The 26,976-nt window shown below is 42.3% G+C and overlaps 1 protein-coding gene across 1 annotated transcript in view; it reads right to left on the bottom strand.

Moving 5' to 3' along the window:
* hmcn1 (hemicentin 1) overlaps positions 1-26,645 on the bottom strand; it is a 117,801-nt gene extending 91,156 nt beyond the window's left edge. The window contains exons 1-4 of the mRNA XM_072439080.1: positions 26,396-26,645; positions 2,715-2,785; positions 1,976-2,134; positions 1,259-1,381 (exon numbers count right to left, since the gene is read on the bottom strand). Coding sequence (XP_072295181.1) covers positions 1,259-1,381; positions 1,976-2,134; positions 2,715-2,785; positions 26,396-26,645 — 603 coding nt within the window. The remainder of the gene's footprint in view (positions 1-1,258; positions 1,382-1,975; positions 2,135-2,714; positions 2,786-26,395) is intronic.
* Positions 26,646-26,976: the final 331 nt, after the last annotated feature.

Here is a 26,976-nt window from a genome sequence, read left to right on the forward strand (position 1 = left end):
TGCGTCTGACCCACCGCTACTGAGTCTGACCCACCGCTACTGCGTCTGACCCACCGCTACTGCGTCTGACCCACCGCTACTGCGTCTGACCCACCGCTACTGCATCTGATCCACCGCTACTGCAGCTGACCCACCGCTACTGCGTCTGACCCACCGCTACTGCGTCTGACCCACCGCTACTGCGTCTGACCCACCGCTACTGCGTCTGATCCACCGCTACTGCAGCTGACCCACCGCTACTGCGTCTGACCCACCGCTACTGCGTCTGATCCACCGCTACTGCGTCTGACCCACCGCTACTGCGTCTGACCCACCGCTACTGAGTCTGACCCACCGCTACTGAGTCTGACCCACCGCTACTGCGTCTGACCCACCGCTACTGCGTCTGACCCACCGCTACTGCTAGATTTTTACCAAATTTGACCCAGATACTTTGAAGCTGTTAAGACTATCCTGATGTACCGGTACACATTTCCTGTCTTTTTTTAATTTAATGTATTATTATCTGAGTAATAAACATGTTCTGGTGCTTGCGTATAATCCAGTAATATTCAGTCACTAAATGAGATGACTACAAATTGAAATAATCGATAACTTTCAATTAATGGACTAACTCTTCAGCCCTAGTGGAGAGGCAGTAAGAAAGCATGTTTAACAGTGTATATGAGCTGAATATAGTTAAGATAGATGTTTGGAGACGAGCAGGTGGTGCCCCCTACAGCCCAGAGTCCACAGAGAAATCACCTTTAAGTCGTCAGAATTAGGAGCTGACGGGTTTATGCTGCATGTAAGGAACTCTAGACAAGGTCACGCATTTCATTTGGCAAAGCTGAAGACATACCTGAGCTTTTAACTTCGAGAATATCGTGCAAATAAAACGGATGAAACAACTTTTTTAAGAAACAGGCCACAATAAAAGAAACATGTGGCGTCTGTTCCAAGCCTCATATCTTACAGTCATGAAATATTTGGTTTGGCCTTGAATCAAAAGCAGTAATTTACAGTTCTTGGGAGCGTTCATCGTACCCATCAATCAATTAAGCGTTTCCCGGGCATGTGATCCAGAGGCCGGACTGGGACACGGGTAAAAACCTTTAAGTTGGTTATAATTCACGTTGCGCTGAACTGAAATGTAGGCCAAGTTCAAATACTCCAAGCCCGTGACTAACGCGCAGCCACAAAGTCTTTATTCCTGGCCGTAAAAGCGAAAATGAAAACAAACGGAGCTTGAACGTGGAGTTTTTGACGACGTTCTTACCTCGTTGACCTGTTTCTTGTCCAGATGGAAGACCTGTCCCGAGCTGGTGGAGGCGATCTCCTCGTAGACTTTGTACCCAACGTGAGCCCTGTCGTCGCAGTCGCCCGTCAGCACGAACACCACCTGCGCACGGACGGTGCAGTTATTTACAGTTTCACGAGGTTAAAATAAGAGTTTCTACCGTATTTTCCGGACTGTAAGTCGCACCTTTTTTCATAGTTTTTGCCGGGGTGCGACTTATACTCCAGAGCGACGTATATGTGATATCATTCATTATTTTCACACTGACAACCACAAGAGGGCGCTCTAGGCTCTAAGCGACGCAGAAGAAGAATCTGCACTTCCTCTACCTCCGGAATTTGAATTCAATGGATTTAGTGATTTGGGGTAATACTGATGCTTTGGTAAACTTGTTAGCATATTCTTTATGCTATAGTTATCTGAATAACTGTTAATATGTTACGTTAACATACCAGACACTTACCACAGTTCTGTCTGTGCGTCACGTAGCTGAAGGTGTTAGCGTTAGCATACGTACACCTATTCACCATGTTCTCTCATCTGTTATTATTTTAAGATTAAATGTCTGTTCTTGGTTTTGGCCAAGAACTTTCCCCCAAAAATGCGTCTTATACTCCAGTGCGACTTATATATGTTTTTGGCTGGTGTGTCATAGTCCGGAAAATACTGAACTGGTTTTGTGTCAGGATGAAGTACCTGTGACTGCTTCTGCTGGATGAGCTGCAGGACCTCGTGAGTCAGCCTGTAGTCTTTGGAGCGGGCGTCGGTGAACACGTAGATGAAGGACCCGGGCAGCGAGATCTCAAGAGCGATCTTTATGGCACCGACGCTCATCTCCGGACAGTCCCCGCCGCCCTGGACACAACAAACACGTCACACGGCCATCCTTGAGAACCGAAAAGAGACTGCTACAAACGCACATAATAATCGAGATAATAATCTAAATATATTCAGATATATTCAACTCTGTTCTATTTGTTTTCATTGTCATTTCAATTAATATCTAGTCTTGTTTAGTGCAAATATGAGAGATTCACGATTATAAACATCACGATTTGGGGATTATTCACGATTATATTATTTCCTTAGTATCAAAATTGAGTTGGAAATATTCGTATGGTCAGAAAGTGGATTTATAATACATTAAAGGAGTTTTAAAATGTTGAGTGGCAGATGTCTAAGCAATACACGCCTTATTCCTGACAAGTTTGCTCATAGTGCAGGTGCTTTATTAGGTATTTAATCTTTATTTTTTGGGGTAAGAGGAAAAAATGTTTTTTCGATTTGGTTCAGCTGTCTGTTGTTCTGTTTTTACTTACAGCAGAAGAGCAAATGAGCGGAAACATCTCGGCTCAGTGCAATCATAATGGAGTGTTTTTGTGAGTTTATCGAGGCCGAACTCAAACGTGTTGAACGTATTGAAGAGAAAACTCACCTGAACGTACAGCTCCCTCAGCTCGTACTGGAACTTCTTCGGGTCCGTGGTGATGGTCACTGGCCCGATCTCTGCAAAAACAAACAACAGACTGAGAAAACGGGTGAAAACAGATGAAATTGTGTGAAAACGGATGAAAACTACATGTCTGTGATTTACTGAGTGTAAATCACAGACATGTACACACACAAGCACAAAATGGGTTGATTTAACTTAAAATATGTCTAAAAATATACAGTCTTTGTCCGATATTACTCTCATCATAATCTTAAATGCTTTAAAGAAGACACATAACGTGTTTGTCTGCGATATAGATATAATATTATAAAAGACATATGCATGAAAAAGTAGTAAGTTAGAAGCAGTGGACGTCTGAGGTAAATCAATCATTTTTGAGGGCAGACTGGCGTTGAACGTAGAAGAATAAAGATGACTCAAACGTGTATAAATCACTTTATAAAACACACTCAAAAGCTCTGATGAACTGATTTTGCGTAATGTCTCCTTTAAAAACTCCACAAAGAAACAAATTTAATCATAAAACATTTGGATGACTTCTTAAATGGAAGAAAAAACTACATTCATTTTTTTTTTTTTTACCAGATATTACAACAAATAGGACGAAACGTTAGCCCCGGATACTTTTTCACATTCTCATTCTGATTGCATTACACTGACGGTCCCTTGTCTTTTAAAACGCACAGAAAACATCACGTCTTTTGCTCTTATAACACTCCGCCTGAGCTAGAAAAAGTCCAAAGCTGTCCAGGCCCTTTAAATAACCTAAAGCGGTTCAATACGTACATTGTTTTATTCATTTAACCGACGTATTGCGCCACCTTCAGCCGTACGTTGGTCCTACACTCCTGCTTCTTCTCAGCTCTACTTTTGTCAGCGATCTGGTCTGAGCCTCGGTCCCTGCAGCTGTTCAGACACAGGCCACTTCAGACAAACAAGGCTCCTCTTGTTTTACCCAGAGCTCTGAGGCTCCGAAAAGGAAACTGTGGCATTTGTCAAACTCAACATGAAACGTAAGTCTTAAAAAGTCGATGCAAATCAGCTAAATATGAACTTGAAGAGCCTCGAATGGAGTTAACGGGCATCAAGCATTCAATTGTTTTCATTGTGTGTGGATCCACTAGAAGAAGTAAGAGAAACAGTTGCTTCAAAAGATATCACTGAAGTAGCAGTACAAAAAAAGTAGTTAGTGTAAATAAAAGAGGAAAAAAACTGCAAATCTATATTTTAAAGGAGAAACCACAAACGTAAAATCAAATCTGAAACACAAATGTTGAAATCAAGACTTTCAGACTGTTACTTCGATGCAAATATTCCTCAAGCAGTATGTAGTCTGTAGTCTGTAGTCTGTAGTCTGTAGTCTGTAGTCTGTAGTCTGAAGTCTGAAGTCTGTAGTCTGTAGTCTGTAGTCTGTAGTCTGAAGTCTGTAGTCTGAAGTCTGAAGTCTGTAGTCTGTAGTCTGAAGTCTGTAGTCTGTAGTCTGTAGTCTGTAGTCTGTAGTCTGAAGTCTGAAGTCTGTAGTCTGTAGTCTGAAGTCTGTAGTCTGTAGTCTGAAGTCTGTAGTCTGTAGTCTGTAGTCTGTAGTCTGAAGGATGTAGTCTGTAGTCTGTAGTCTGTAGTCTGTAGTCTGAAGTCTGTAGTCTGTAGTCTGAAGTCTGTAGTCTGTTGTCTGTTGTCTGTAGTCTGAAGTCTGTAGTCTGTAGTCTGTAGTCTGTAGTCTGTAGTCTGAAGTCTGTAGTCTGTAGTCTGTAGTCTGTTGTCTGTAGTCTGTAGTCTGTTGTCTGTAGTCTGTAGTCTGTAGTCTGTAGTCGGTAGTCGGTAGTCTGTAGTCTGTAGTCTGTAGTCGGTAGTCTGTAGTCTGTAGTCTGAAGTCTGTAGTCTGTAGTCTGTAGTCTGTAGTCTGAAGTCTGTAGTCTGAAGTCTGTAGTCTGTAGTCTGAAGTCTGAAGTCTGTAGTCTGAAGTCTGTAGTCTGTAGTCTGTAGTCTGTAGTCTGAAGTCTGTAGTCTGTAGTCTGAAGTCTGTAGTCTGTAGTCTGTAGTCTGTAGTCTGTAGTCTGTTGTCTGTAGTCTGTAGTCTGTAGTCTGTAGTCTGTAGTCTGAAGTCTGTAGTCTGTAGTCTGTAGTCTGTAGTCTGTAGTCTGTAGTCTGTAGTCTGAAGTCTGTAGTCTGTAGTCTGAAGTCTGTAGTCTGTAGTCTGAAGTCTGTAGTCTGTAGTCTGAAGTCTGTAGTCTGTAGTCTGTAGTCTGAAGTCTGAAGTCTGTAGTCTGTAGTCTGAAGTCTGTAGTCTGTAGTCTGAAGTCTGTAGTCTGTAGTCTGTAGTCTGTAGTCTGAAGGATGTAGTCTGTAGTCTGTAGTCTGTAGTCTGAAGTCTGTAGTCTGTAGTCTGAAGTCTGTAGTCTGTTGTCTGTTGTCTGTAGTCTGAAGTCTGTAGTCTGTAGTCTGTAGTCTGTAGTCTGTAGTCTGTAGTCTGAAGTCTGTAGTCTGTAGTCTGTAGTCTGTTGTCTGTAGTCTGTAGTCTGTTGTCTGTAGTCTGTAGTCTGTAGTCTGTAGTCGGTAGTCGGTAGTCGGTAGTCTGTAGTCTGTAGTCTGTAGTCGGTAGTCTGTAGTCTGTAGTCTGAAGTCTGTAGTCTGTAGTCTGTAGTCTGTAGTCTGAAGTCTGTAGTCTGAAGTCTGTAGTCTGTAGTCTGAAGTCTGAAGTCTGTAGTCTGAAGTCTGTAGTCTGTAGTCTGTAGTCTGTAGTCTGAAGTCTGTAGTCTGTAGTCTGAAGTCTGTAGTCTGTAGTCTGTAGTCTGTAGTCTGTAGTCTGTAGTCTGTTGTCTGTAGTCTGTAGTCTGTAGTCTGTAGTCTGTAGTCTGAAGTCTGTAGTCTGTAGTCTGTAGTCTGTAGTCTGTAGTCTGTAGTCTGTAGTCTGAAGTCTGTAGTCTGTAGTCTGAAGTCTGTAGTCTGTAGTCTGTAGTCTGTAGTCTGTAGTCTGTAGTCTGAAATCTGTAGTCTGTAGTCTGTAGTCTGTAGTCTGTAGTCTGAAGTCTGTAGTCTGTAGTCTGTAGTCTGTAGTCTGTAGTCTGTAGTCTGTAGTCTGTAGTCTGTAGTCTGTAGTCTGAAGTCTGTAGTCTGTAGTCTGAAGTCTGTAGTCTGTAGTCTGTAGTCTGTAGTCTGTAGTCTGTAGTCTGAAGTCTGAAGTCTGTAGTCTGTAGTCTGAAGTCTGTAGTATGTTTCTAGAAAGTAAGAAAATGTTTGTATGTTTCTGAGTACATGAATATCGTACACATGCAGTATAGTTTAAAGTAACTTCTCTGGTTTCTTTTCTGCAAAAACAAACCCTTAAAAACATGTATTCTGACACGGACATGTTACGTAGTGTGTCTTTAAAAAGTCTTTTTCCACACGACCCGGACTCAGAAAACACGAGCACGCACTCTTTGGAAACGTAAATGTATAATCTGGCTGCTCTGAATGGAATCAAGTTTAGATGCAGCTACGGAAAAGCTGACGCGACGGAGCGGTTCCCACGGTTACCGGTTCCTCGGACCGTTACACGCAAAGCCACGGATCGATGTCATCTGCATTTACTCATTTAGTCTTTTGACAATTCATATCAGTTCGGAATGTGTTTAATCAGTTCTGTACGACGTAAACAATACAGCTGTTTGGTTCTATGCACTAGGGCGGGAATTGAATTGCATTTTTTAAAATTGAAAGTATTGTGATTAGATTAGCAATATATTTATGATTAAAAAGCAGAATTCTGTTCAAAGTGCACATTGTAAACCACTTCAGAATCATTCACGTTCGACAAAAGACTGAATTATGAACTGAAAAACTGATAAAAGATAAATGTATGTAAAGACAAGCTTTCAAAAAGAGAAATAAAGAAAGAAAGGAAGGTTCTATTGCCTAAATAATTGCCAATTCAAATTGCAATTTTGATTTTACAGCGATATGTTGTTTTGCCCCACGATGCACGGTGAAGGACCCAAATTCAGTTTTAAATGTTATTGGTCCTAATTTGGTAAGAGTTGTATTTTATATTTACCACTATTTTATTTCCACTAATTTGGTAAATTTAATAAAGCGAAGTACAGGATATGGCTCTGGTGTTGTAATAAGACAGTATTTTAGTCCACCTTTGAGTTCAATATCAATAGGGCTAACCTATGTTTTTGGTACTTATTTCATTTTCTAGAACCACAAAAACTGAATAATAAAACAGTTGGTCAATTTGCAGACACAAACATCTCCATTTTGAAGAGTTTTTTTTTTCTTTTATATAACGTCCTCTACACACTTTAATAATGACAGAAGTGACAGAATCATATGTTTATTGCACTAAAATGGACTCGGTCTGTAGACGAAACAAACACACAAACAAACAAACAAACAAATAAAAACAGGCCCAATTGTCAGAAACCCTAAGAAACAAACAGCTCCTTCGATTAATTACTCAATGACCAAATGTCAGGATATTATAATCTTCCAGTCGACCATTCATGTAACGTAGAAGAGTACCGCTAACAACACAATGAACTCACAGTAGAGGAATGCACTTGAGTTTAAGAGAAAGGAAGCAATAAGGTGGAAAAAAGTCCTCCACAAACACACGCGACGACACAAAGAGCCTCGGCGTCGTTGATACAAGTGGATTAAGGGGGAAACAAACACTGCATTTACTGCGGTCGCGCCGGTAAACCGCTGTAAGTGGAGTCGTCTGTGGCTCACGTGAACCTCCAGCGTCCTCGGCGAGAGCCTGACGATGAGGAACGAGCTGGAAACGGTCCACGATCAGCGGCTCCTCGGGCTCCTCGGGCTCACGCATTTATCCAACGCACAAAAGTCTGCCAAACAAATCCCATGCAGAGAATTTGCACATATCAAGGCCTTCTGACACGATTGTAGCAGAGGTGCATGAAACATTAACTTTATGGGTTGTTAATTTAAATTGCCGAAAGGTTTCGCTCAACATTATTTGATTTGACAGCTTGTGAAACTCCGATCTCTGTTTTTAATATTACGAGCAGCTGATTTAGCCCCTAAGGGTAAAAGGCTCCAAACTCACATTTATTATAGTTTATGAAAAGTTAATAACACAAGAAGCCAATGCAGTGACAAAGAAACTTGACTGAATGCAAATGTTACCATGTGGAACTTGTCGACTCTGTGTTTTATATAAAAAATAACCGACAGAACTGGACATTTGGAACATTCCAGGCAAAGCGATAACATCTGCATGAGACACGTATGCGGAGCACCTCAAGGAAAGTTACAGGTGGTTCACATCGTCTTATAGAGGAATGGAACTCGTCTTCAGGGTTTAAGTTTGTTATTTATTTGTATTTAGTTCATATGTGAAAGATAAATTGTGAAGTAAAATCTGTTCTCATGGTTTGTCTTTATGTCCATGACTGGAGCTGTTTAATGTTGAGTGTCACATGTGTCCCAACGGCTGCCACCAAATAATATACAAGAAACTACAGTACTTGGTTTAAAATGCATAGGAATCATCTCTTTTGCACTTCTTATAATAATAATAATAATAATAATAATAATAAAGAACTAACGGTGACTTTGTAATACACTACACAGTCATAAATTCAAGATGGATAAGGAGCCAAGGCCAAACTCTAATGTTTGCAGCAGCATTACAGTCGTTCTGCATCTGATGGTTCCACCACGTCGCCAATGATCAGGTTTATGCACAAACAGGTTGTACAAGCCAACTTTCAACTGTCAGAAAGAGGGGAAGGCTGTAACTCCTCCATTCTACAGCCAGAACAAGGATGTTGTCCTCACACAACTGTGCGTCCATCGCTCAGTCTCCTCGCCTGACCTGGACGTCCCAGACCTCTGATAGACCTCTGATAGACCTCTGACAGACCTCAGACAGACCTCTGATAGACCTCTGACAGACCTCTGACAGACCTCAGACAGACCTCTGATAGACCTGTGACAGACCTCTGACAGGCCTCTGATAGACCTCTGATAGACCTCTGATAGACCTCTGACAGACCTGTGACAGACCTCTGATAGGCCTCTGACAGACCTCTGACAGACCTCTGATAGACCTCTGATAGACCTCTGACAGACCTCTGATAGACCTCTGATAGACCTCTGACAGACCTCTGATAGACCTCTGACAGACCTGTGACAGACCTCTGACAGGCCTCTGACAGACCTCTGATAGACCTCTGATAGACCTCTGACAGACCTGTGACAGACCTCTGACAGGCCTCTGACAGACCTCTGATAGACCTCTGATAGACCTCTGATAGACCTCTGACAGACCTCTGATAGACCTCTGACAGACCTGTGACAGACCTCTGACAGGCCTCTGACAGACCTCTGATAGACCTCTGATAGACCTCTGACAGACCTGTGACAGACCTCTGACAGGCCTCTGACAGACCTCTGATAGACCTCTGATAGACCTCTGACAGACCTGTGACAGACCTCTGACAGGCCTCTGACAGACCTCTGATAGACCTCTGATAGACCTCTGACAGACCTGTGACAGACCTCTGACAGGCCTCTGACAGACCTCTGATAGACCTCTGATAGACCTTTGATAGACCTCTGATAGACCTCTGACAGACCTCTGATAGACCTTTGATAGACCTCTGATAGACCTCTGACTTTCAGACGACTGTCATGGTCATTTTGCGGGGCCAAGAGAGAGAAAGGAAAGTATGTTTTTCCGTTCAATCACTGTACATCATTCGAAGGAGTTGTGAGATCCCTTATTCATCCAGGAGTGGTCCGTGGTTAAAAAAAGAAAGACAAGTTTCAAAAGTCGTCATCAAAACAAACATTGTCCAGATAAATACCTTTGAAATATTTTCTATTGCATATTAAAATTCAATTAAACTACTTTTAACATAAACTAATGGTCAACATTCAGTTTTGGAGTGTAAAATCTAGTACTACAATCTGAAATCTCAACATTTTATTCTTTGTTTAGCACAAGTTCCCAGAGTAAGTCCCATTGTTCCTCTCACAGCGCCGACAGAGAGTCTAACAGAGGGTTTAACGGAGGCTCTAACAGTGGGTCTGACAGAGGGTCTGACAGAGGGTCTAACAGTGGGTCTAACAGTGGGTCTGACAGAGGGTCTCCACAGCCGCACGAAGCAGTGAACGGACCACCTTTAAGTCTCTGTGCCTCGAGCCGCCAGACCTCCAAACCACACAGCTCTATTAGTGACTTGCAGAGTTCAATGACCCTTCAGAGCCAACGACAAACAAACACAGAGTACTCATCTAATTTACCCCAGATGCCCCGACGGAGGTTAAGAAGTCCACAGACGCAGATGACAGCCCCACGCCAACGACAAGCCGTTCAACTGAAGTCAAACTAAAGCAACACCAGTTCCAGTGTCTAATGGAATATAAACGTGTGTGTGTGTGTGTGTGTGTGTGTGCCATTCCATCAAACAGAGAGCCAACGTATTCTCACTCCTTTGAACTGCAGTACCTGATTTTCTTTTTTTCTGGCCCAAAGTCTTTATTAAATGGGGGAGAGAGGGGATATAGACACACGGCAAATAGTCGAGGGCCAGAACCAAACCCGTCACACGGCTGCGACAGCGACCGCACATGTGCACCGGCCTAACCCACTGTACAACTGGCGAAGCACAGAGTGCTGTATTTTCCGGACTATATATTGCTCCGGAGAATAAGTCGCACCAGCCAAAAAATGCATAATAGAGAAGAAAAAAACATATATTAGTTGCACTGGAGTATGAAATGCGGTTGCAAGTGTGAAAATAACAAATAATATCACATATAAGTCGCTCCGGAGTATAAGTATATAAGTATAAGTCTCACCCCGGCCAAAACTATGAAATAAGGTGCGCCTTATAGTCCGGAAAATACGGTTCCTCAGTTTCAAACCTCGTACGGAGAAAGTCTGTATTTAAATTAGAGATAGATCGATATTTGCATATCAAAATCTTAATGGACTTGTGTTTCCCTGGATTCTGAACATTGGTCATCAGTACAGGCCATGAAAAAAACACAAACATATTTCTGTGTTGGAGAAAGATAAAATATGTTATTATTAGCTGGAGACAACACGCAACAGTCTGATGCTTTTACGATATATACAATGTACATTATACAGGGGGACAAACAAAATAAACTAACTTACAAGAAAAAACTAAAAGTATCCCAGATTTAAAACATTATGATAGAAATAAAAAAGACTAATATCAGAAATGTGCATCTCTATAGCATATAATTTGCAGTGCTACAGAGTTGACTGATAATAAATATTTTGTGTTTATTATGAGCGCGGAACCACAAATACGTTTAATCTTCTTGACGACTGCGAGGCTTTAGTATCTGCAGGTTTCATCTCTACACCAAAGTGAGTGCAGACCATAAGAGTCTGTCATCTGCCAGCGATTATCACTATCGCTGTTGTCAGAAACATTATCGAGGCGTCGCACCAGCGGCAGACAGATCGAGTGGGGATTTGACCACATATTTCTGATGCTCCATTTGCTTCTCGGGGAACGCTGCGAGGGCCGAGGCCAAATCGCTCTCCGTTCCTTTGTAAATATTGTCATGTGTTAGCAGCGAAGGAGTCAGCACAAAACTTGACTGATTCTGGCAGGAATTCTATTGTTTTTACATCTCAATTTGTCTTTACAGATGGTTAAGACAGTTTGGATTGGCCATAGTACAAGAAAATAAAATGCAGCAGTCAATGAATTACATCTACATACTTTGATCAAGAAATGCTCATTATTTCTAAGAAGGATTGTGATTAGATTTAAGAGGAACTAATTGCAAAAGACAAAATAAGATCACCTTTATTTGTCCCACAATGGGGACATTCCAGTGTTGCAACACAGATTAGGCACAGAAGTATGATAATAAAGAAACAGATCACTTGTAAAAAAAAAAAATACCTCTTAGAAAAAACCTCTTATACCCTTAATGAAACTCTTATTTACAACTGTTATATGGACAGAAAATATTGCACCAGGATGACTGACATTATGTCACAGTATTGCACATGATTATGACAGTATTGCACATGATTATGACAGTATTGCACATGATTATGAGAGTATTGCACATGATTATGACAGTGTTGCACATGATTATGAGAGTATTGCACATGAATATGACATTATTGCACATGAATATGACAGTATTGCACATGAGTATGACAATATTGCACATGATTATGAGAGTATTGCACATGATTATGAGAGTATTGCACATGAGTATGACAGTATTGCACATGATTATGACAGTATTACACATGATTATGAGAGTATTGCACATGATTATGACAGTATTGCACATGAGTATGACAGTATTGCACATGATTATGACAGTATTGCACATGATTATGGAAGCTGAATGATACATGTTCACTAAATGTAATGGTCTTAACTACAGGGTTTGCAGTTTGTTTGTTTGTTTGTTTATAACATTTTGTTGTTTGCAGAAGAAATGTTTGTTACTACAATAATCAAATTTTTTGAGATTTGTTATTTGCGACCCGTCAAATTGCGATTTCACTTTAGCTGAGATTCATCTTGCAGAATTGTTGGTTTTCTTTTGACCACGGACCCTAAACTTTTCCCACACAAATCTTTTTCCTTTCAAGTTTAAGTCTGGATGTAAACGACGCATTAACTTTGTCATCAGAAAGTTTGATCGCTTTGTAAAGACGTGAGATGAAAGTGCATCGAGGTGATTGTAAATAATTGTAAAATGGTGATGTTTCTCCTCAAAGATTGTAAGATCGAGGCTTGATTTTGGGACGTCCCGAGCTTTGAGTGTCTTGAAAGGCGCTGCATAGATCCATGGCATTATTAAGAAGCCCTTAAAAAGCAACAGCGCACATTGTTTTAATCTGTGTTTACGGCAATACACGGTTTCCGAACTTCCTTTGGCGTCTTTGAACAAAACCTCATGTGAGCAATCAGTGCGCACTTCTGAACGAATTTAAACGTCTCCGCTTTGGTTTCCGATCTTAAAACGAGCTGCCAGAAAACATTACAGAGCACAATTTTGTTACGCTCTGCTTTTTGTTAAGAAATGACGCTTTCGCAGACAAATCCTACAAGCGTCCGTCATCTTTTTGGACCAAGAGCGTGATTGGAAACATGAGCGTCACAATACAAACAACGCTCATCTCAAGTCTGAACACAAACCTGCATCAAACAGTAGACACGTTAAAAATATGAGTATTTTGTAAACCTAATGCGCATGTCGAGGTTTAATTATCAAAGGGCCAGTGCGTCAGGTCATAAAAAACATTATTTTGGCAAAGGAAACAATCATAATCTCACACTTATGATTGGAAAAGGCATAACACATAAAACACTCCAAAACTGTTTATTTGTCCGACATAAAAGCTCGTTAGGATCATTTGTATCTGAGTAACTGATTAGCATCCGAATGCCCTGGGAGTCTTCCTCTCCAGGGATTCAAACGCCCAGGGTATTCGGATGCTAATCAGTTACTCGGGGAGGAGAGAGAGTAAGCCAGGTTACAATAGGAGGCTGATAGCCCATTAAGGGATCATCTCAAAATGGGTTGAAGCTGAAAAGACTTAATTTTTAGCCCCCCCCCCCCAAAATACTTAAGACTGGCTTCACAAAACATTTTTACGCGTTGATAAAACGATAGTAGCTTGATAGACCCTGCTCACCTCTAGTGAACATCCCTGAACATCCTTTGGTAAGTTTATATTTAGAAGTTATGAACTCTCCAAATAATGTCACCTGTCTCGCATGTTTGTTTACTCAATCCACATGGTCCACGGGCCCTAGGGGCCCTACGGCACATCCCATTCAACCCAAACTGTGAGATGACCACATTGAGATGAGAGAGTGAGAAAAAATATTAAGTCTTTTCAGCTTCAACCCATTTTGAGATGATCCCTTAAAGGGCTGATAGTAAACAAAGAGGCTAGTTTGATAGTAAACAAAGAGGGTTAGTTTCTAGTGAAACCAAAAACATCCTTCATTAGGAGGTCCCGCCCGGTGGGCAGGGCCTACTCTGAGTGGGATAAATATCTGATTTCCCGGCCTTGAGTCGCAGATTGAGAATGACTCTTGGATGAGAGTCGAAACGCTTAGTTTTTTCACAAAAAAGACAGTCCAGATGATACAACTGAATCTTTTTCTACAATGGAACACTTCTGGACGAATGAGGGATCACACCGACATATTTCTAATATTGTGAGCCACGTATCGAATGGGACCCTGTGATTTCCAGTTGTCACATACTGTACATGTATCACAAGTTCACAACTGTTTTCTTTGAGTAAATTGTAAAATCTTCCCACAAATGCCACTGTGAACACATAAGAAAAGGATTACATGGCGCATTCTTCCTTCAGATGACATCACTGATCCATCCACAGTAAATGAGGACTCAGGGTCGGGCAGTAATAAATCCACTAAACCAGTCTCAGAGTATGAGATGTTCATTTATCTTTCACTGACCTCCTGAAGTGGTGCAAAGTGTTCTGTGGCACCCTATGCATCACCAAGGCGGAGACACGTTAGACAAGGACTCAAAGAAGACGCTCGAGCATGAGCAGGTCGAGAGGGAAACTGCTTTGTGAGTTTACAAGAAAAAGGCCTGAACACTTCACACAGTGACAATGTAGTTTCTCAGTCAATCAGGAGTTTTTCAGAGTAAAAAAGGTTTTCTTGGAGTAACATTTGACCTCTGAAGTCCTCACACCAGGTTGTCTTCAGAATGGCCTTTTGCATGAGGTGAAACATCTTCACCCATAAACCTCGTCCAGAAGACCTTTTGAAAGCCGATAGAAGTTTTTTAATGGCTGACACAGATTTAAAGAATCCAGAGTAGCTCACTGCTGGGATGCACTTTGGATCATTTGAGGCAGGTATGGGGTCAATTTGGATCTTTTTCACAAAATTATTTAATTTGAAACTCAGTTACAGTATATTGAGGGCACTGCTCTAAGAACATTACAACAACAACATAATCTACAATATCTACATCAAGGTAGAAAAAGCTTCAGTTGTAGTCATCTGGACTCAGTTTGAAAAAGTAGACGTTTCGACTCTCATCCAAGAGTCATTGTCAATAACAGAATTTAGGTCGAGAACTCCGATATTAATACTGTTCTGTGGTAAGACCCGCCCATTGGGAGGAGCCTTCCTGAAGTAGAAAGAGTTGTTGGTTTCAACAGAAACTCCCCCCTTGTATCTACCGAGCTAGCCTATTCAGAATCTTAATGGGCTGTTAAAACCTCTTTGTCTTAGTGAGACCCTGGCTCAACCACCCTGAGTACCTGATTAGCATTTGAATGTCCTTTACCTTTCCAGGGGTTCAGTAACCCATTATAGATAACAGGAAGATTAAACCTAAGCCCTCCATTTCTGTTTAAAGAAGGTCTTTCTTTTTTAACAAAAATAGCTTCCTTGACTCCTCTTTCAAACCATCTTTTCTCCCTGCTTAAAACCTTCACCTCACCGTCTTCAAACGAGTGATTAGAGGCTTCAAGATGGAGATGCACGGCACTCTGTGGACCTGAACTAGTATTTCTTCTGTGCTGATAAAGCCTCTTGTGTAGAGGCTGTTTCGACGAAACACCAGGGCATTCAAATGCTAATCAGGTACTCAGGGTGGTTGAGCCAGGGTCTCACTAAGACAAAGAGGTTTTAACAGCCCATTAAGATTCTGAATAGGCTAGCTCGGTAGATACAAGGGGGGAGTTTCTGTTGAAACCAACAACTCTTTCTACTTCAGGAAGGCTCCTCCCAATGGGCGGGTCTTACCACAGAACAGTATTAATATTGGAGTTCTCGACCTAAATTCTGTTATTGACAATGACTCTTGGATGAGAGTCGAAACGTCTACTTTTTCAAACTGAGTCCAGATGACTACAACTGAAGCTTTTTCTACTATGGAACACGCCTGGACGAATGAGGGATTACACCGACATCTACATCAAGGATTTTTAGAGGGCCGCTTCAACAATGTGTTTTGGTTGGTGGTCAACCTGAAGAAAATATCTAAGTGCAAATATTGGCCCGATATACACCGGCTAATCAAAATATTGGTCTGTCAAACTATCACTTTACTTGGGATTTTTTCTTATTGTCTAGAAATCGACATGTAATCCAAAAGGACTAATTGTTGAGCAATAACAGAAGTGGGTGGTCTTTCTCTATGAGCCGTGGAAAAGGTTTGTATTAAAAATGACGTCCAGGACGAATTATCAGAGCGTTCACAATCCAGAAGAAAGAGTCTAGACACCAAGCCAACTACCTATTCACAGCAGCGCTGGAGCGGCGCTGGCGTGGCCATTGAAACACCACCGCCGGCACCACCGCCGGCACCACCGCCGGCACCACCGCACTGTGTGATCTGAGCTCCTCTTGTTTATACAGCATGCCTGGGGGCACTGCACTGGAGCAGCGCCGCGTGCAGTTTTAGCCCGGCGTTAGTTTTGAGGAAAGCCCTTGTAAAGTGTGGAGGAGTAAAACTGCTGTTTGTTATTCAAGGTAATAAAGCTGTAACCTGCTGACATAGTAATAACCATTATACTGTGCACTGTGGCGCTGCAGCTGGTGGAGTTGGCATCCAGACTGGAAAGAGTCCACTTATATTCTCGCTTTAGTTGCCAAACGTTGTAGAGGCATAAATTAAGTCAATAACAACTGAAAAATTACACTGGGAATTTCTTGCTAATTCTGTTCTCAAATCCTGGTCTCAATTAGGGTTAAACGTCTATGCCCTGATACTATTCAGTCATCTTCTACCGCTCGTCCCAGTGACTTTGGGCCTTGGGCGGGGCACACCCTGGACAGGGGCCAGATCATCGCAGGGTTTACACAGAGCCCTGATACTAATTGATACTTAAACTAGTATCGGAACTAGATACTCATTTGAAAAAGTACAGAAATTTGACAATTCTTGAATATTTTGGTCTTATTATCTAAATGTATTCATGAGTTTCAGTTTCCTGTTAAAAAGGTGACATTCTATGGACTTTTTTCCATTCAAAAGATGGAACGTTTTGTTTTTGAAAGGTTCATTTCTATGGCAACAGTTCTAATTTGTCATTACTCTGAAACCCATGAATATCAGCACTAGTAAAAGCTCACACGCAAATATTAACAAAGTACTAATATTTTGGCTTGAAATGTTTATTCTATTGTCTACAAATACTGTATTACTGTTTTTATTACACTTGTGGTTCCAACATGTCCTTCATATTTAAAATCAGGTTTGACCACACGACTGTTAGCAATGCACTATGGGTAAAACCTGAGCAGTAGCAGCGATGATCAAAATCACCTGACGAGCCCCTGGTGCTCAGACTCTGCACTGACCGACTTCTGCTGCTGCTGCTGTGGTGGTGGACACATGGTAAGAGTTAGAGATAAGTCGAGTAAACATGTCACGGACCCCGAGCCGCTCAAACACGCCCCAGACATGCACTGAAACATTCCTCTAACAAGCAACTTGAATGGGGATTTATGTCAAGAATAATTCATCGTTACTGTCGTCATCGTCAGGGTACAGTGGCACTTTGAATGTAACAAACGTGGCCAAAACACAAGCTGGCATGGACTTCACACTCGGCACATTTGGAGCAAAACACACACTTGCTGCTAAGAATGCTTCCCTGTGTTACTATGAGCAAATATCCATATACAGTATATTATCAGGCTAATATTAGTACTTTTGGGCGTATTGGCTATTGACCTGAAATCTCCGAAACAGAAGCCTAAAGAATACATATAAAGCTTTGATTTAACACTCAGTGGGAAGAGGGAACTACACAAAATGGGACTACCGTATATATAGTATACCGTATACCGTATACTACCAACTATAAGTTGTACCTTTTTCCATAGTTTTGGCTGGACTTATACTCCAGAGCGACTTATATGTAATATTATTTGTTATTTTCACACTGTCGACCGCAAATTTTGGGCATTACAAAAATAAATTGAATTGAATTGAAAGATGGCGCTCTAGGCTCTAGAATCTGCACTTCCTCTTCCTCTGGAGTTTGTGGAGTTGTTTAGAAGTGACACAGAGGAAGAAGAATTCAATGGATTTAGTGATTTGGGGTAAATCTGATGCTTTGGTAAACTTGTTAGCATGTTCTTTATGCTATAGTTATCTGAATAACTGTTAATATGTTACGTTAACATACCAGACACTTACCACAGTTCTGTCTGTGCGTCATGTAGCTGAAGGTGTTAGCGTTAGCATACGTACACCTATTCACCATGTTCTCTAATCTGTTATTATTTTAAACTGCATTTCAAGATGAAATGTTTGTTCTTGGTCTTGGATTTTATCAGAAAATGCGACTTATGTATGTTTTTTTCTTTTCTATTATGCATTTTTTAGCTGGTGCGATTTATACTCCGGAAAATACGGTACATTGCTTTTGTATCCAGTGTGCAGTAAAACAGGGCTGTGAGAGATTTTCTAGTAAATTAAAATGACATAATTTGGAGGAGAAAAATATAAAAATTGGCTTATCGGACATCGGTTTCTCTGGATTTTAAACACATTCTTATTTCGTCTTTTCGAAAAGTAACATGTTTTCATCTTTGTCAGAAGCACGCCATCTGACCCGAGTCCAAACGCAGCGGTTAGAGGGGACGGGACAAGGGGCAGACGGTTAAAAGTCAACGCAGGACAACGGTCGTTAGAAGACGTCATGATCCATCCCCGGTCTGCAGGAAAACTCCAGCTCCAGGCACAATCGTTTGACAAATCCCTCTTTAATGGGTGAGATTACGCAACGAGGTGTCATCTTCCCGCCTCGCCGCTCTTTAGCCAAATCCCTGAAGCTACGAAACACAAACAAACGCGTCGGCAAAGCGACCGAGAAGTGTCCCCCGAGGTATTTCTTGATGACAGAGATCACCCAAAAAAAGCAAAGATTACAAAGTCGAAATGGAAGCCGCCGTTTGTCCGAGAGCGCCTTGGGGCAAGCGTGGGCGTCGCTCGGACAATGCTCCAGATTACAGGCCGTTTTAATATTCCTGGGTGGGTCCATTAGCGCTTGAAATGCACAGACAGTACATTGTAGTCTGCCTCGCGCTCTTCTTCCTCCTGTAATTCCCCCCCTCCACCTTTCGTGCTTCGGCATTCCTGTCTAATAGCATCATTATTTGTGTCCAGCTAAACGCAGCCTCCTTGTAATCTCGGGCGGGCGGAGTGTTTAGGACACACAAAGACAAGACGAGAAGAGAGACAACGGGAAAATGCGTAAATGAACGCGCCGACAAAAGGCTGGTGACACGGGTGTATCGGAACGTCTCTTTTAACCGACTTTCAACTGATATTTTTCTGTCAATTTTATCAAATTAATCAAAAATGTACGCAAGCGAATTCAACTTTTGATGCTTCAGTGTTACTACCGTGTTTTCCAGAATATAAATCGCACCTTTTCGCATAGTTTTGGCCGCGACTTATACTCCGGAGCGACTTATATGTGATATTATTTGTCATTTTCACACTGGCAACTGCAATTTCACATGTAGATTATTTTCACACTGACGACCACAAGAGGGCGCTCTAAACTCTAAGCGACGCAGAAGAAGAATCTGCACTTCCTCTACCTCTGGAGTTTGTGGAGTTGTTTAGAAGTGACACAGAGGAAGAAGAATTCAATGGATTTAGTGATTTGGGGTAAAACTGATGCTTTGGTAAACTTGTTAGCATGTTCTTTATGCTATAGTTATCTGAATAACACTTCTCGGCACTCAAATCCATTTAAATCACTTTATTTATCCGTCAGGGTCTTTGTTTGCAGACAGAGTGCCAGAACAAAGCGGGACACAACACATTCATCCATAAAAAGCACATTTATCATAATAGATAATAAACAGAACAATGGATGTGGCCTGCTTAGTGACCAGCACTTAAATCATGTAAAAGTGTTTATGACAACTACCGGTACATGTTATGGATTTGAATATAGCCCTGCATTTAAGACACGCCTTTTCTTTCTTTTTCTAAAGACAGTGGAAAGCAGGAGCACACAAAGACGTCTGGCCTTGGTTTGGATGTGTGAAGTAGAAGCTTTTCGTGTTGGACAAAAGACTCAAAAAGCCATTGACCTCAAGTGTTGCTAAGGCTTTTCCTACACTCTTTCCCACTTCTGACATTGTTGGAGTTATTGTTAGTCACACAAAGGCCACACGCACAGTTAAATTGTCTGTGAATGAGTACATGACTGAAAAGTGGATTTAAATGCCTTAAACAAAAGAGTTAGCTAAGGCTTTTCTTAATCGTAGCAACATTTTCTAGGCACCGGTTGTAGTTTAACCTTAGAACAGTATCCAGTCCGATGTAAGAGTACTATTCCATGACTGACATGCAAAATGCATGAAGTTTCAAGCTGTTTATTTGCTGTATTTTCAATAATGTGTGTGCAATATCAAAAATGTACCTTAACCTTAACCTTAACCTTAACCTTAACCTTAACCTTAACCTTAACCTGATTTTAAAATAGCAGTTCTGGCCTTAGACAATACAAATCTACTTGAATGGCTTCAACATAAATAAGTTCCCTTGACCATCAAATCAAAGTTGTACAATAATCTGTTTTATTGTGCATAAGTCCTTCTAACCCTGTAGTTTAGACTCCTGAAATGTATGTGGGATTCTTTTAATAGGTATGTTTAAAATGAACTTAGATTGAACAGAACTGAAGCTAATCATAATGAAAACATTCTAATTAGACCTTTTACCACAATGTTTTGTCCCTAACGTGGACAAAAACATGGAGTTCCAGTCCTTTGAGCCTCCTGAAATGTGACCGTGGGTGATTGTGGGTTTAGGGGATTCCAGGAGGCGCCTGGGGGCTGTGGGCTCTGACCCATCTCACCCTCAGCCAATTAAACCTTCACAGTAACATGTACAGAACACATCCACAAACACTCCTCTCCCAGCGGGGGCGCTCTTTACAAGAACCAGCCCGGGACGTCCTGACTGCTGCCGGTTTGGACACAGAGTCTTCAACGTACACTATCACAACATGTTTTAGAACCTTTTTTTTTGTTCTTCAGTCTTCAACAAACAGAACTAAACAAACAACAAATACATAAATGAAAAGTCAGGCAAATGTTCCAGTGTCTGACAAAACTGTCCATAAGTGCGATGTAAAAGTAAATTTTTCCATTTTGTATATTCATTTCAGTCCAGTCCTTGACAGTCGACTCCATCCCTGTCGTCCATGTCCTTATTATTAATGAAAGTACATTCCACGTATCCATCAATCATTCCCATTGTTGGTGTTTTATGTCCTCGAAGCATAGTTTTTACATCCTATGGAATGTCAATGTCCAATTTTTATGAACATAAGGCAGTCCCAAAACACATGATCATGATGTACATGCTTTGGTAACTTAAAGGTGCACTACTACTCCATGTACAGAATTGGGAAGTAGCTAAAGACCTAAATACATTTATTGGAATACTAATTTTGAGTAACAGTTTTTGATCTTATGTTTTTACAATATAGTACAACGCAACTCAATGTAAAAGTATTCTAAGTATTGGGAATACTGTATAGTACTCTGAATGGACTATGTATAGAAATGTACATTACAAAACACATTTTAAAGCAGGTATTCATCAAATAGTCTGCAACTAAGTACATTTTTAAAGTATTCTTCCCATCACTGTCCATCAGTTTCCCCTGAATGTTCCACAACGTGACTTTAAGCTGATATTTGCATTCATACAATTACAGACTGTTGTTATTGGCTCATAAAACCTCGAAAAACATGCATTCGCAACTGTCAGCGTGGTCGCCTCTCCACAGATCTGACCTGTAGCTTACATGACTGACTCTTAATATACATACTGTATTTTCCGGAGTATAAGTCGCACCAGCCAAAAAATGCATAATAGAGAAGAAAAATACATATATAAGTCACACTGGAGTATGAAATGCGGTTGCAAGTGTGAAAATAACAAATAATATCACGTATAAGTTGCTCCGGAGTATAAGTATATAAGTATAAATATAAGTAAGTCGCACCCCGGCCCAAACTATGAAAAAAGGTGTGACTTATAGTACACTTAATGCCACACTACGAAAACTTCCAGGCAAAAACGATAACAAAGTCACTTGAACGGCGAGCGCGACTTGCGCTTTGTGGCTGTTATGAAATATACTTTATGCAGCTGTAAAAATCCACTCATAAATCCAACCACATCACAACAACATCCAGTCCAACCAAGAAGAAGGTCCTAGATGGTTCGGGGTGTTGTTCCAAAGTCTCTGCTGCGACACACAAAACTAACCATTGTCTGAAGCGTTAATGAGCGCGGGGGCAGCGGTTTATTTGCGTGTTTTCTAACCAGGATCCTAAACGCACAGGCCCGGCTCCTCAGTAAAAAAAAAAAAAAACGACCCGTGAAGTGTATCCAAAGAGGAGGAGGGCGGGTGGGTGGGCTTCCTGACTGATCTTCCCACACAGGCTTGACCCCGACACTCTCGCTGCGCACACAGACCCACACTCTGATGTTTACCGAGCCGGACCGCAGCGTCAATAAGCGGGGAAGAGCCGATTCAAAGGCGGCCAACGCAAACAGGAGGGACCGGGTTTATCGCGCCGTGTCGGATGGAGGAGGACGAGCAGGACGGAAGAACCGAGGGCTAAATAAAAAACCTATCAAAACATGACAGTGTTATGCATGTGGAGGGGGAGGAAAGGAGCAGAGGCCGGGACAACGTTTGAGAAGATTCAGGCCACCTCTGCCTGTCCACGTTTACACTCTGTTTTCAGTCGTGTATTCAAATAACTTGGGTAACATTGAATAAACAAAGTATTTCTAGATATTGGTTGACATGGTAGAGGTAGTAATGACGATATTAGTTCATGTATGTATGTATACCGTATTTTCCACACTATAAAGCGCACTCAAAAAACGACTTTATAATCCAGTGCGACTTATATATGGTTTAATTCTGGTCGTGCTTACTGACCTTGAAGCGATTTTGTGTGGTGCATGTTTTGTTTCGCTCAATGCGCCTTGTAATCCGGTGCGACTTATATATGTTTTTTTTCTAGTTGTGCTCACTGACCTCAAAGCGATTTTGTGTGGTGCACGTTTTGTTTCGCTTAATGCGCCTCATAGTCTGAAAAATATATGAAAAATGATCTAAAATAAACCATTCATTGACAGTGCGCCTTATAGTACGGAGAATACGGTAACCCGATCTTTGCACTTCTTAGCTTATTGGTTGTCGGCCTTAATTCTCCAGCACAGGCCGATATTTAGTTCTGCCGTCAAAAAACGACACATAACGCTTTAGTGTAAAGACTGTGCACGAAATGTAAAGTTCTATATTAGGTTTGTGCAGAAAAAGAAAATGGCCCAAAATGATTTTCCATCGGTTTCTCTGGATTCTACACCATCTGTATCCGCTCGAGTAGATATGATCAAGCGGTTAAACATGGTGAGGGTAAAAGTAGAAGTAGCAGAAGAAGTAGTAGTAATGATAATAGTAGAATAGGAAATATGGATGTGCTAAAGTATTGATATAAAGATACACCGTGATACTTGATATGGTGTTACAATATAGATCTCTTTGGCTGCAGCATCGCTCTATTGCCACGAGTATTTTTTGCAATACATTGACGTATTCACTGTTTTGATGATTAAAATGGGTTTAAAATGGTGTTTTGGATTCCGATATTCCATATTGTTGAGGATTGTGGTTCAACAGAGAAGAAATACTGGTGTTAAAATGTATTTGTGTTTAAAAAATAGAGATATATCGCAGAATAATACGTGTGATGCACTGATATTATCCAAACGTGAGCCTAAAGTAACTAAAGTAACAATCCAGATCATGAGCTCTTAAAGGATTTCCAGATATGATGGAGTTGGTAGACGTAAGAGTAGTAGTAGCTGTAGTGCTAACGATGATAGAACATTATATAAGTAAGTTAACGTTGTAATCGCTTTTCCTAATTCAACACGTCGAGAGCTTTTTCTTTGACGATATTTCAAATCGATGCACTTCTTCCCCCTCCGTGCTTCCGAGCCGATCCACCCCGGGGCTTCTGGAGGACACGCTCTGACATCCTCGTAAACACTTTTAAGAAGCCAACGGAAACGTCACGCGCCGGCGACAGGGAAAACGCCGAAGACTTTCCCCAAACGCGACGCGTCCATCTCCCTCCGTCGCACAGGTTCACGCGAGGACACTTCATCAAGCCCGTCCAATTGTTGTTCTGGGCACGGCTCTTTTTCGACCGCGCTGGGGAACTATGTGGAGCTCGCAGGGTTTCAGGGCGATGAGAACGAGCATCTGGAACAGGCATCTTCACCTCCCCGAGCACTCGAACGCTCCGCTTCAAGTTCAAATGTGCAACCACTGAAAAAACATGCACACTTTTCTTCCTCAAATCTCCTGTTTGAGATCATCCGTCCGGAGGGCTTTGTTGGACAGAACGGCTGTTGCATGACATGGGAGAGCGAGGCTAGGGACATTCGGCAATCGGTGGAGGTCGGGAAGTGAACCCATGACAACAGGGAGGTCGTAAACATACTGCGTGGGGTTTAAGGTACTTTTAATGCAGGGAAAAAAACGAATGGAGCTGGAGGTAATATTCCAGAACCTGTTTGTCTGGAAAATAAGGTATTAAATGGTCAAAAATATGGGTTAAACTGGGACAAAACCCAGACTAAACTTGGACTACACCAGGGCTAAACCAGGACTAGAACAAGACCAAACCAAGTCTACACCAGGACAATTCTGGGCTCAATCCAGGACAAAAGGGAACGAAATATAATTATTGCAAAAACATAAACTACAGGATCTACACTTTGACTCAGAACTGTAAACAAGTTATTTTTGCCTAAGTAACTTTTTCATAATTGTACTTCTGTGAAAGTTCACGTTTCTCTTGCCACTGTGAGTAAGTCTTACAAAAACATTATGTCGTTCATATTAAATGAACCGAACATTTATTTCCTTCAGATATGATTTAGTTTTTCTCATTTTTGCAGTCGCTCCAGATCACATTTTGTGCATTACTTAACGTTTTGTCTTTCCAATTACACATTTCTTTACTTACTAATTACAAACAGATGTTACCCAGACAGTTCCTCATAGTCTACTTCCTCAAAATACCTTTTTTTTAAACTTTTAATTTCTTGGACCGCTCTCATGTACTTCTTTTATTTCTATTACTTGATTACACTTTTTGCCCACACTGCATACCACAAGCCGTGCACATAATGGAACTACTGAATCTACTTCTTCAAAAATATTTTTTTTGTTGAATTAGGTCTAAATGGACATTGCAAATAAAGTAATATAGTCAGATTTTGGATTTTTCTTTCAATTAAACCAGGGGTGTCCAAACATGTTTCACTGAGGGCCATATTTTGAATCCTCTATCGAGCAGAGGGCCACACACAACCCGACAATGTTGAATTTATCAATTGACAACGTGGATCATTTGAAATTTTGCAGTTGATAAGCTATAATAAGTCTAGGAACACCTTTAATAAGTCTTGGAGCATTATTAGGGTGGTATATCATAAAAATGCTTGAATATTTCCAATTTTACAGTAAAAAAGTACTACTCTTTGTTGTTTGGTCCAACTTAGCAGGAAGCCGGGCCGTAGTTTGGACATGTCTGAATCAAACCTTTGCATTGACAGTAAAATGCATAACACCTTGACCTACAAAGCCGCGCGTCCCTCTCAAACATCTGCACTGCATCCAGACATTAGGCACGCGCAATGAGAGAGCAGCAGAGGATGATGATAATGATCCTCCTCCAGCAGCAGGAGCAGGAGCAGTAGCAGCAGCAGGAGCAGCAGCAGGAGCAGCAGCAGCAGGAGCAGCAGCAGCAGCAGGAGCAGGAGCAGGAGCAGCAGCAGCAGGAGCAGCAGCAGGAGCAGAAGCAGGAGCAGGAGCAGGAGCAGGAGCAGCAGCAGCAGGAGCAGGAGCAGCAGCAGCAGGAGCAGCAGCAGGAGCAGAAGCAGGAGCAGGAGCAGGAGCAGCAGCAGCAGCAGCAGCAGCAGGAGCAGGAGCAGCAGGAGCAGGAGCAGCAGCAGGAGCAGGAGCAGGAGCTGGAGCAGGAGCAGCAGCAGCAGGAGCAGGAGCAGCAGCAGAAGCAGGAGCAGGAGCAGGAGCAGCAGCAGAAGCAGGAGCAGGAGCAGCAGCAGCAGGAGCAGCAGCAGGAGCAGGAGCAGCAGCAGCAGGAGCAGCAGCAGCAGGAGCAGGAGCAGCAGCAGCAGGAGCAGAAGCAGGAGCAGGAGCAGGAGCAGGAGCAGGAGCAGCAGCAGGAGCAGAAGCAGGAGCAGGAGCAGCAGGAGCAGCAGCAGGAGCAGAAGCAGGAGCAGGAGCAGAAGCAGGAGCAGCAGGAGCAGCTTCATGGTACAGACACGCAGCTCAGTGAGGGCGGAATGCTAATGATAGTGAGCGCGCCGGGCTGAACATCTGCAGCTCCGCCGCGCCTCTCTCCCGGGCTCCCGGAGGTGTGAGGCGCGCAGAGGCACTCAAAGGGCGGACCGTGAGCAAACTACCACATTTCTCACGTTTCTGTGTACTTTCGTAACCAACAGGGAGTCGGGTGTTGGTGGTTGGAAAACGTGTGGAAAGCAATCAATAAAAGCTACACACAAAAAAACAACAACTGCAGAGTCTTATGTTTAATTACCTGGGTCGTGGAAAGGCACCAGGGCAAAGTTGTACAGGGGCCGCTTGGGTCGGTTCAGGGACGTCTCCAGGATCTTGGACGCGCCCTCGATGACTTGGACCAGGTCGTCGTACATGGAGCCGGTCACGTCGAACACGAAGGCCAGCGTGGATGCTCCCTCCGGGACGCTGTCCTCCTGGGCCGCTGCGTCCTGCCCCGCGACGAGTGGCACTGACAGGGCGACGCACAGCCACGCCAGCGCAGTGCCCATAACTCCAACTAAATATATATAAATGTGCACACTTCACACTTGGAGAGTAAAGTGCTTTCTTCTTTTAAAGACTTTCAAGAGGAATCTCGCGCTGGAGGCTGGAGGACCATGGAGAACACGCAGAATAACTCACGCAACTCAAGTGCGCGCGCGCCTGTAAGAGCGTGGATCGCGTGTGGAGAGGTCCCGGAGAAGTGTGGGGTCCTCGCAGCTCTGAGCCGTGTCCCGGTGTGAGCAGAGGGGTTTTTTTTTTGTTTTTTTTTTGTGCAGAGTCAGGCCCACCTCGTTCAGCTGCTCTGTCACACAAAGACCACCTCTCAGCTGGGGACGC

The sequence above is a fragment of the Eucyclogobius newberryi genome, unplaced genomic scaffold (assembly GCF_026437365.1).
Source record: "Eucyclogobius newberryi isolate DKJ021-1_F unplaced genomic scaffold, fEucNew1.0.hap1 SCAF_9, whole genome shotgun sequence".
Lineage (NCBI taxonomy): Eukaryota > Metazoa > Chordata > Actinopteri > Gobiiformes > Gobiidae > Eucyclogobius > Eucyclogobius newberryi.